The sequence below is a fragment of the Nicotiana sylvestris genome, chromosome 10 (genome assembly GCF_000393655.2).
Source record: "Nicotiana sylvestris chromosome 10, ASM39365v2, whole genome shotgun sequence".
NCBI classification, from domain to species: domain Eukaryota; kingdom Viridiplantae; phylum Streptophyta; class Magnoliopsida; order Solanales; family Solanaceae; genus Nicotiana; species Nicotiana sylvestris.
The window spans coordinates 31,808,630-31,819,116 of record NC_091066.1 but is presented as its reverse complement, the minus strand read 5'-3'; the positions used below and the strand labels follow the sequence as shown (position 1 = coordinate 31,819,116).

General features: G+C 36.6%; 2 protein-coding genes across 3 annotated transcripts; both read right to left on the bottom strand.

Annotated features, from left to right (window-relative positions):
- Positions 1–533: 533 nt before the first annotated feature.
- LOC104246294 (transcription factor MYB123-like) lies at positions 534–2,203 on the bottom strand. Of its 2 annotated transcripts, XM_009802089.2 has the most exons (4): positions 2,005–2,203; positions 1,788–1,917; positions 1,242–1,559; positions 534–1,112 (listed from the first exon to the last, which is right to left on the bottom strand). In XM_009802089.2, exons 1-4 carry the CDS (start codon positions 2,135–2,137, stop codon positions 677–679), a joined length of 1,017 nt encoding a protein of 338 aa, XP_009800391.1. In that variant the 5' UTR covers positions 2,138–2,203; the 3' UTR covers positions 534–676. The 2 variants fall into 2 exon arrangements, with proteins under 2 accessions (XP_009800391.1, XP_009800390.1); XM_009802088.2 differs by having other exon boundaries at positions 534–1,559; positions 2,005–2,181.
- Positions 2,204–9,065: 6,862 nt separating this feature from the next.
- On the bottom strand, positions 9,066–10,243 carry LOC138879152 (uncharacterized). Its single transcript, XM_070158742.1, has 3 exons — positions 9,803–10,243; positions 9,570–9,707; positions 9,066–9,377 (listed from the first exon to the last, which is right to left on the bottom strand). Exons 1-3 carry the CDS (start codon positions 10,241–10,243, stop codon positions 9,066–9,068), a joined length of 891 nt encoding a protein of 296 aa, XP_070014843.1.
- Between the last annotated feature and the right edge of the window lie 244 nt (positions 10,244–10,487).

Sequence of the window (10,487 nt, the reverse complement as noted above, 5' to 3'; positions counted from 1 at the left end):
ACCACTATAATATTACAACTCAGTAGTGTCAAGAGACTACTACAACTTTGAAAGAAATAACATTCTTTATTTAAAATACTTCACTACAATATTACTACCACTCACTAGTTATCTCACAGACCACAATATGTGGATTACTCTCACTACTTTATGCTTCTCTCGTTATTTTGGTGTGCTTAAACTGAACGAATGAAACTCATATTTATAGGCACATTTTCACCAACCCAACCAATCTGATTGGTTCCTCAATTTGTAAAGTCCAGATTTCAGCCGCCCTTATTGAAAAAATTTCAACCACCCTAATTTGACTTCACCAACTTTTTTAACTTTTTCTTTATTTCCTTTTTTCCTTTTATGGGTCCTACAATTAGCAATAGATTTTTTTGTTTAGCTACAAAATTTGTCTATAGCTAAATCCTGTTTTTTATTAGGGAAATAGCTAGCTAGCTTAATTAAATATTACCACCTCCACAAAGCTAGCTGCAATTAGTGGCGGATTTAGAGTAGACGCAGTAGGCCATCTTATACAAATATGAAAACAAATAACAATAAATACATATATAAATTACAGAATTGGTTGATTCTAAATTCTAAATCTGACACTAAAAACAACATGAGTGCATAATTAATTAAGAGTATATTGACTCATGATCATGCATGCCAGATCAACTATTAATCAAGAAGAGAAACCATTAATCCAAAGTTCCAAATCGTTACGCTGCGTCTCTTCTGCGAACAATGTTGTTTGACTATAATTCGAAGGAAAATAACTCCTTTCCTTTTCGTTTTTGGTGCAACTATCTCCAACAGTAGTTGTATTCTCCAAGTTTTCACATATATCAGGTGCATTAAGAAGCTCAGAAAGAAAAGGATCGTCCATATCAAAACCAAACATGAAATTAAAATTATAATTTTCCAATTCTCCTGAGAAAGTAGGTGTTGATTCTGACACTGGTTGTTGTTTCTCGGACAAAGATGATACTGATAATGATGACGATGCTACAATAGTATTTGCATTTTCTATTGCCAAATCCTCCGCCATTACCTTGTCATAGTTATCATTATCAAGATTTGAGTTGTCAACGTGAAAGCGTAGGAACTCAACGGGATTCCTGGTGCAAGGTGGGAAGACTGAGTGAGAATTACTAGCCCTTTGAGCAATCTCATTGTGAGACTGATCAACATTTTGTGGCTCAACTGTACTACTAGTAGGAGGAGGACTAATAAAAACTTTAGTGCACCTAATTGCCTTTGTGCGGACGACCAAATACGGGGATGAGGAAGACGACGATCCTCCGAGTCCAACGTTTGTTAACAGATACTGTGAATCCTGAGGAACTGTGTCTTCTTGATTATTTTTGTTTAGTTGCGTAACTTCTCCAGACTTGGATGATTTGGCATGACTAGAACGAGGGCGCTGACGATTAATGGAAGATGTAATGTGGTTTGGCTGACCAGGAGGAACTCCTTGTTGTAGTTTCTTGCCGATGTTGGTGTTCCAGTAGTTCTTGATTTCATTGTCTGTTCGCCCCGGTAGCCTTCCCGCTATCAGAGACCATCTGCAGCAATTGTCAATATTCATATATATATATATATATATATATATATATATATATATATATATATATATATATATCTCACACCCAATGAAAAACGCAATATAATGTGTTTATGTATATTCCTTGTTCCTTTATTTATATGTTTCTGGATGAGACGGATCTAAGATTTCGAGTCGGTGAGTATAATTTATCGAAAATATTGTAGCTATATATGAGCAAAGGAATAACCTGTTTCCAAGAAGTTTATGAAGTCTGATAATGAGATCTTCTTCATCTGGAGTTATATTTCCTCTCTTAATATCTGGCCTTAGATAATTTAGCCACCTTAATCTGCAACTCTTTCCACATCTTTTAAGACCTGTTATTTATACAAAATCATTTTGCAAAATATTACTATAGTAATAATGTCCATATACAAAACAAAAAAAAAAATAATAAAGCTCACCAGCTCTTTTGGGAAGATTTCTCCATTTTCCTTCACCATTAACTTTGATGTAATCTATTAAAATTTTATCCTCTATAGGAGTCCATGCTCCTTTGTTTAATCCTTCTTTAGAACAACAAGGTTTTCTTCCCATAATTTATATAAAATAAGTTAGAATAATTATCTATATAGTTTCTGTTGTTTGTCTCTGGGACTTGGCAATGGTCAAGTTTCAATATGCATATACTTATAGTATGTCAATTCAACATCCACAACCCCCCCCCTCCCCAAGGGTGACTTCACCCCCACCCCCCTCACTAGGGGAGGAGGGGTAGGCAAAAATTGGAATTGGAGTTGTCCCCCCCAAAATATCATTATCTTATTAAATGAAATGCAGATACACAAGGTGACAAATATTTCTTCAGTTTACCTGTAGTATTGGGACCATGTTTTTCCCTCTCATATTCCCTTTTTACTTAAAGTTAGGATCTTTATTTTTTTCTTGTTCTTCCTTTGTAAAAAGGTAAAAAAGCTAACTCAATTTGCAGTAGCAATATAATGTACACTACTACTTATGTTTTGATTCAATCAATTAACTATGGACAAAGCCAATCGATTTTGTAGTCTTTTATAAATTTATTTTTAGTTTTATGTTCTTCTTACATACATTAATATACGAATAATCTAATTTCATTCAATTCATCAAACTCATTCAACATCCAAAAAATTTATCATAATTTGATTATTTTTAAATTGATCGTCAATTTACAAACAACGCGTCAATATGTAAACAACAACAACAACCCAGTAAAATTTCACAAGTCGGGTCTGGGGAGAGTAGTGTGTAGTGTAAATGGCGTGGGGTAGCCACTATTTGAGGTGATATTTATTTTTTATCCAGCAATTCTAATGTTGAGCAAAAATAGCCACTACTCTATTAAAATTAATATGAAAAGATATTTTTACCCTTTCTTCAATTGCTTTTCTTCTCAAACCCTTGCTTCTCTCTCTCAAGTTCGATGCATGCCTATGTTCATAGATAAACCTCGTAACTTTGAAAATCACCTACCTACTTGGTTGTTGGTTCGATTCGACTTTTGAGTACTTATGCTACTGAAAAGCATTTCAAATCTTACTTACTCTCTGAAGCAAAGAACACTAGTAGTAATAAATAACCAGTACTTGTATTCAAATCTGATTTCTTGCTATTTTGGGCTAAATTGTTTATGATTAGTGACATTTCTGTTACGTAATAGTGGTTGTAGTGGAACTAGTAAATGAGTGGCCAATAGAGAAACTTATACCATTGGAATTTGGAGGTACAAATTCAGATTAAGGAGTTAGATGTGTAAAGGACAATTGGTCCTGAACTTAGAGGTGTAAGTTCAAAAATTAAGGACCTTGGTCCTTAACTTAGAGTTACAAGCACAGAAATTAAGGACAAGTAATCCTTAACTTAGAGTTACAAGCACAGAAATTAAGGACATGTAGTCCTGAACTTCGAGTTCCAAGTTTAAAAGTTAAGGACATGTAGTCCTGAACTTAGAGTTACAAGTTCAAAAGTTAAGGACGGGTAGTCCTAAATTTAGAGTTATAAGTTCAAAAACTAAGGACAAGTAGTCCTTAACTTAGACTTACAAGCTCATAAATTAAGGACAGCTAGTCCTGAACTTACAGTAACAAACTCATAAGTTAAGGACACTTGGTCTTGAACTTAGAGTTGGAAGTTTAAAAATCAAGGATACTTGGTCCTTAACTTAGAGTTACAAGCACAGAAATTAAGGACAAGTAGTCCTTAACTTAGAGTTGCAAGCACAGAAGTTAAGGATATGTAGTCCTGAACTTAGAGTTACAAGTTCAAAAGTTAAGGACATGTAGTCCTAAACTTAGAGTTACAAGTTCAAAAACTAAGGACAAGTAGTCCTTAATATTTACACAGTATTCATGAAGTTAAGGACATCATGTCCTTAATATTTTACACAACATTCATGAAGCTAAGGACATCATGTCCTTAATATTTTACACAGCATTCATGAAGTTAAAGACATCATGTCCTTAATATTTTACACAGCATTCATGAAGTTAAACCATGTCCTTAATATTTCCACAGCATTCATGAAGTTAAGGACACCATGTCCTTAATATTTACACAGCATCCATGTCTAACACAGGGGTATTTTCGTCCGGGCGGGTAAAAGATTATTAAGCACTGGCTAAAAAGTAAATACATCCTAAACCGTGGATAAAGAATAAAGACATCTTTAAATAGTGGCCAACCGTGCACTTCCCCCTAGTATGTACGCATATCTTACCCGTAGCCCAGAGAAGTAGAGAAGCTATTTTCGATAGACCCTTGATTCAAGAAAGCGAAAAGAGACAATAGATCAGTAACGACAACAGAGTCCAGAAACGCGTCAATCTGTAACTAGTTGGAAAAAATTATGTGAATAATCCATTTCGCTTTATTGAAAACTCATTCAGTATATTCAAAGAATTTTCATAGTTTAATTATTTTTAAATTGATAGTCAACCTACCGCAATCTTTTTCTTTTTATTCAACTAAATTATATGGAATCGATTATATACTTGCAATTAAAAGTTAAAACTCATATGATCAGCTATTTTTACTTTTTTATTCTGATTTACCTAAGATCTTTAACGAGAACTATATATGTACCTTTGATTATTTATGATCCTGCAAAGAGGACCAAATGCAATATATCTATCCAATGTTTGACAATCTGGCAAGTTTGTTGCAGATAGTTATTGAAACCCACAATTAATCAATGATGATAAGAGAAAAATTTAAACCATTAATCTAATTTTACGTTATTAGCTAGATCCCACCAGTTTTCTTAACTGTCCACTGGTAAAAATAGCAGCATTAATTGGCTATATAATTGTATAGTATTACCCTTTTTCAAGTCATTACACCTGGAAAAAGTTAAACCTAAAAGAGAAATATTAATTTTAGGAGAGATTTTGAAACTTGACATGTGGAGGCATAATTCCAGCAAAGGGGTTCAAATAAAGAAAAAATTTAAAAATTATAAGAGATTGTGGATAGTTGAAATTGAGCCAAAGACCTCTCAAAGGTTTTGAACCCCTTGACCACTAAAATATACTTTTGGGTTATGTCAAAGGGATTCAAAAAATAATATATAGAGGCAAAAATCAAATTTTGTCATGTATACACAGTGTAATTTTTCGGCGAAGGGGATTCAGGTGAACACCCTTCCGCCCCTAAATCCGCCGTTGTTGACATTCAGTCTTTTTGTGAGAAGAAATTGCAATTTAAATTATTCTTGCTTCTTTCATGTTCTCAGGCAACATAAAGAGCGGAAGAAAAAGAGAATGTTATAAGAAAATATGAGAAATACGAAAGACGAAAAGACTCGTACAATAATTGTCAACTAAATAATTAAAATCCTCTTAAAGTCTTTGAAATTGTCAACTACATAATCACTAAAAAAATTTAATATACATTCTAATACTAGTGATCTGAAATAAATTGAAAATAAGAGCATAACGTTTTGTTTATAATGATGATCTTTAGACATACTTTGTGCGTATTTCGACTATTACATTGGATTATCCCTATCACCCGTCATTATAGTACTGATGCAATATAAGGATTGGAAATGAGTATAATTGAACTAGGAGCCTAAGCTCGAAGAACAATGGTAGGTAAACAGGGAATCTCCGAGATTTTAGCTAAGAAGAAACAGAAATAAGGAGAAGAGTTTGATCTTGTTTTCTGAATGAATTCAATTAGTATGATTACAATGTATTTATAGAACTAAACAGCTCAAAATGATTCTCCTTGATTCCTAACGATTACAGTTATAACTAACTCCAAGTAACTCCTAACTAACTTGCCACGCCAGCTTGCCAATTCAGCTCTTCTCTATCTTGCATCAATACCCATCGCTAAAGAACACCCTTGACCTCAAGGGTGGAATGAAGAAAATCTCTATTGTAAATCAGAATAATACTCCAAGTAGCCTGAGAATTATCATGTAACGATCCGACCGGTCATTTTGAGCTTTTGCACTTCGCTCGCCAGTTCTTGGGCATGACTAGCCCCGCGTGATGTATTATGACTTATGTAAATCGTCGGTTTTGGTTTTCAGGGTAATCGGAATGAATTTGGAAGAACAGCTCACAGTTTGAAGCTTAAAATTTGAAAGGTTTGACCAAGTTTTGACTTGTTAGTATATGATCTCGGATTTGAATTTCTATGATTTGGTTAGCTCCGTTAAGTGATTTGGGACTTAAGAACGTGATCGGAATGTGTTTTGGAGGTCCGGAGTAGATTTAGGCTTGAATTGACAAAATTGGATTTTGGGCATTTTCCGGTTGATAGGTGAGATTTTGATATAGGGGTAGGAATGGAATTTCGAAAGTTGGAATAGGTCCGTTGTGTCATTTGTGACGTGTGTGCAAAATTTCAGGTCATTCGGACGAGGTTTGATAGACTTTTTTATCGAAAGCGGAATTTGGAAGTTTTTGGAATTCTTAGGCTTGAATCCGATGTAATTTTGGTGTTTTGATGTTGTCTTGAGCTTTCCAAAGGTTGGAACAAGTTTGAATGATGTTATGGGATATGTTGGTATGTTTGGTTGAGGTCCCGAGGGCATCGGGTGAGTTTCAAGTGGTTGAACAGATCATTTCATGTTGGAAAAAGTTGCAGAAAAACTGTTGTTGGTGTTTTAGGTTTTTGACCTTCGCGTTCGCGAAGGGTTAGGATGTGAGGTAGTGGAGTTGGCCTTCGCGTTCGTGAAGGTGGTCTCGCGTTCGCGAAGGGCTGAGGTCAATGGTCATCGCGTTCACAAGGTTTTTGCCGCGTTCGCGTAGGGGAAGTGGAATAGCTGGGACTCCAAGGCATTTGTTCTACGCGTTCACGTAGTAGAAGTTGCGTTCGCGAAGAGGTGAGTCAGTCGTGTATCGCGTTCACGAGAGTGTCCTCGCGTTCGCGTAGAAGGAATTTTGGTCAGGAATGCTTTGTGCTTCGCGAACGTGAGGGTGTTGCCGCGTTCGCGATGAAGAAAATATCTGGGCAGGCAGATTATATTTGAAAATCGAGGGTATAAGGCCAATATCACAAAAACCATTGGAGAGCTCGGGAGAAGGTGAAATTGGAAGAGATTTTCAGTGGAGCAATTGGGGTAAATATTCTTCATTCATATTTAGTTTAATTCCATGATTTAGTCTTGAAGGTCATCATTTAATTTGAGAAATTAGAGTGAAAATTGGGGGAAAATGGAAGAAAAATTTGATAATTCTTTTAGGGATTTGAATGGGCATTTGATGTCGAATTTTGATGATTTTGGTATGTATAAACTCGTGAGAGGATAATGATTCTATTGAGGTGATTTTTATCGAATTCCGAGACGTGGGCCGGGGGGTCGGGTTTGGCCAATTTCGGGATTTTTGATGTAAATTGGTTATTTTCGAGTGAGCTTTGTTTCCTTAGTATATTTTGATGGTATAAATTTGTATTTGGTTAGATTTGGAGCATTTGGAGACCGAGTGGAGAGGCAAGGGCATCGCGAGCTAGAGTTTGGACCGGATTGAGGTAAGTAATGATTGTAAATATTTGTCTTGAGGGTATGGAACTTCGGATTTCACATTGTTGTGCTACTAGAGGTGACGCATACGCTAGATGACGAACGTGGGGTCGTGCACCATTGGGGATTGTGACTTAGTCCGTCACGTATGACTGTTTAACCGCGTATTTGATTGAATACCATTTGCTATCATTGTATTTTGGAAATTATTACCATGTTTTGGGTTGAATGTCATATTTGGGCCTCGTGCCAACTGTTTTGGACCCTTAGGAGATTTTTACTACTATTCCTCATTGTTTTGACTTCATATTTATACTCAACCATGCGGTATTATACTGTTTTCATAACTCAGCCATATTTACTACATTTTGACATTTTTAAATGATATTTTGGGCTGAGCATCATGTTTTTACTATTGCCCGAGTGGCTTGAGAGATTTCTGACTGAGTAAGGCCGAGGGCCTGTGTTGTGAGGATATTATGGGATCGAGTTGCACGCCACAACAGTGTGGTACTGATTTATGATTATGAGGCCGAGGGCCTGATTTGTTACACCACGAGGTGGCTTGATATGAGGCCGAGAGCCTGTTTGATTACGCCACGCGATGGCTTGTTATTGCGCTTAGGCCGTAAGGGGCCCCTCCTGGAGTTTGTACACCCCCTAATGAGCGCGGGTACCCAGTGTGAGTGATATGATGTTGCCCGAGGGGCTGTTGTTGTTTCATATTGTTGCCTGGGGGGCTGTTCTTGATCCATGTTTTGCCCGAGGGGCGGTTCTTGATTTATGTTATGTCCGAGGGGCTGAATATGAGTGATTGTGAGGTAGCCCAAGGGGCTGGTTCTGTTGATATTATGCCCGAGGGGCGGTTTATGGTACATGTTTTGCCCGAGGGGTTGTTTACAATTTTATCATGTTTACTCACTGTTTTATCACTCGTTTGAAACTATTGAAAATTATTTTAAAAAAAAGGTTTTACCGAAACTGAGCATGATTTACGAAGTAAATGATTTCTGTACTGTGTTGGAAATGTCCTGCATTTGTTGTAGCGTTTTGACGTGGTTTACGTGTTTTCTTACTGCTCAGCTTTCATTTACTTTTATTACTTACTGAGTTGGCGTACTCACATTACTTCCTGCACCGTGTGTGCAGATTCAGGTATTTCTGAACCCGGTAGCGGGTGTTGGTTGCTCAGCGGTAGAGTCATCAGAGTTAGCAAGGTAGCTGCCCGACGTTCGCAACTCTGCTCTTCTCCCTCTTGTTTTCCTTAAATTATTTTAATATATTTTCAGACTCTTCATTGTATTCAGACCTTAGTAGAAGCTCGTGACTTATGATACCCCGATGTCGGGCTTGTGTATTTATTCTGCACTGTTCATTTAGACTTACATTATGAGATATCTGATTAACTAAAGGCTTAAAAATGATTGTTATTGATTAAATGGTTAATTCGGGAGTTGTGTTGGCTGGCCTAGTTTCACGATAGACGCCATCACGACCGGGTCGGTTTTAGGATCATGATACATCAATGCCAGTCCATTTCACAAGAACCTGGCAAACAGTTTTGTTACCTCGTTTAACCAATCTTCTGTGTAGTATAGCTTCAGGCATAGGATAATATGGGCTGGATAAGTAGAATACACGAGGATGGTTATTGATATCTGGAATCTCTAAACACCTTTTGCGTTGAGAAACATGGAAGGTAGGATGAATTAAGACATCAGTAGGCAGTAACAATGTGTAAGCAACTACACCAACCTTAGCAGCAATAGGATAAGGACCAAAGTACTTGGCCACTAATTTGATGAATGTTGAATGGCCTGGTGGCTACATATACTTGCCTATAAGGTTGTAACTTCAAATACACCCAATCACCTAATTCAAAACTCCTGTCAGATCTATGTTTGTTGGCTAGATCTCTCATTCTTTGTTGAGCTCTTGTAATGTGAAATTTCAAAAGTTGAATGATAGATTCTCGAGCAGCTAGAGTTTTATCCACCATCTCATTAGCAGCTTTACCTGACAGATAAGGAAGATGGGTTGGTGGTTTCTGACCAAACAAAACCTCATATGGAGTACACTTAATGGCAATGTGATATATGGTATTGTACCACCACTCAGCAAGGGGTAAATAAGAAGATCATTTATTGGGACTATCTGAACAAAAATATCCCAGATAAGTCTCTAATATTCTGTTTAAGACCTCAGTTTCGCCATCTGTCTGTGGATGGTAGGCTGTTGATCTTTGTAACCGAACTCGGTGAACAATTCCTGCCAAAAAGTGCTGAGAAATGCCTACCATTGGTTATAGAGATTGGTATAACATGCAACTTGAAGACATTATTCAGGAAACTCTGAGCCACAAACTGAGCAGTATAAGGGTGCGACCGACTCATGAAGTGGTAATATTTGCTCAGCCTGTCCACCACAACTAATATCACATCTTTACCCTTAGATGTAGGTAATCCTTCAATGAAGTCTAAGCAAATATCAGTCCAAACCCCATCTAAAATTGGTAATTGATGTAATAAGCCAGGAGAAACAGTTGCATCACATTTATGTCTTTGACAAACATCACATTTGCTGATAAAATATCTAGTACTTTGAATAAGAGTCTTCCAATAGAACAATGATTGAAGTCTCTTAATAGTTGCATCTATACCAGAATGGCCTCTTGAGTGGAAGCATGCCATAATGCAATGATAGTTTTCTTCAAGTGTGGATCATCTCCTATTATCAATCGACCCTTCTATCTCAAATGTTCATTACTCCAAGTAAATGACTTGAATGGTTGCACTTGTAATTTAGCAATTTTCTCATATAGAGATAGATGCATTAGTACACTAGGTGCTTTTAATTTACTCAAATAAAGAGTCATTTGATGTTAATAAGGAAATGACCAACAATTTAGCATTAGGCTTCCTGGACAAGGCATCA

What these genes read in the sequence shown, in the direction of transcription:
- LOC104246294 (XM_009802088.2), bottom strand. Translation starts at nt 2,137, where the DNA reads ATGGGAAGAAAACCTTGTTGTTCTAAAGAAGGATTAAACAAAGGAGCA. An exon ending in AAATCTTCCCAAAAGAGCTG is followed by an intron (nt 1,918 to 2,004) that starts GTGAGCTTTATT and finishes TATAAATAACAG; the next exon opens with GTCTTAAAAGATGTGGAAAG. An exon ending in CATAAACTTCTTGGAAACAG is followed by an intron (nt 1,560 to 1,787) that starts GTTATTCCTTTG and finishes CAATTGCTGCAG; the next exon opens with ATGGTCTCTGATAGCGGGAA.
- LOC138879152 (XM_070158742.1), bottom strand. Translation starts at nt 10,243, where the DNA reads ATGGCATGCTTCCACTCAAGAGGCCATTCTGGTATAGATGCAACTATT. An exon ending in GGAATTGTTCACCGAGTTCG is followed by an intron (nt 9,708 to 9,802) that starts GTTACAAAGATC and finishes ATTTTTGTTCAG; the next exon opens with ATAGTCCCAATAAATGATCT. An exon ending in CCATCTTCCTTATCTGTCAG is followed by an intron (nt 9,378 to 9,569) that starts GTAAAGCTGCTA and finishes AAGTATATGTAG; the next exon opens with CCACCAGGCCATTCAACATT.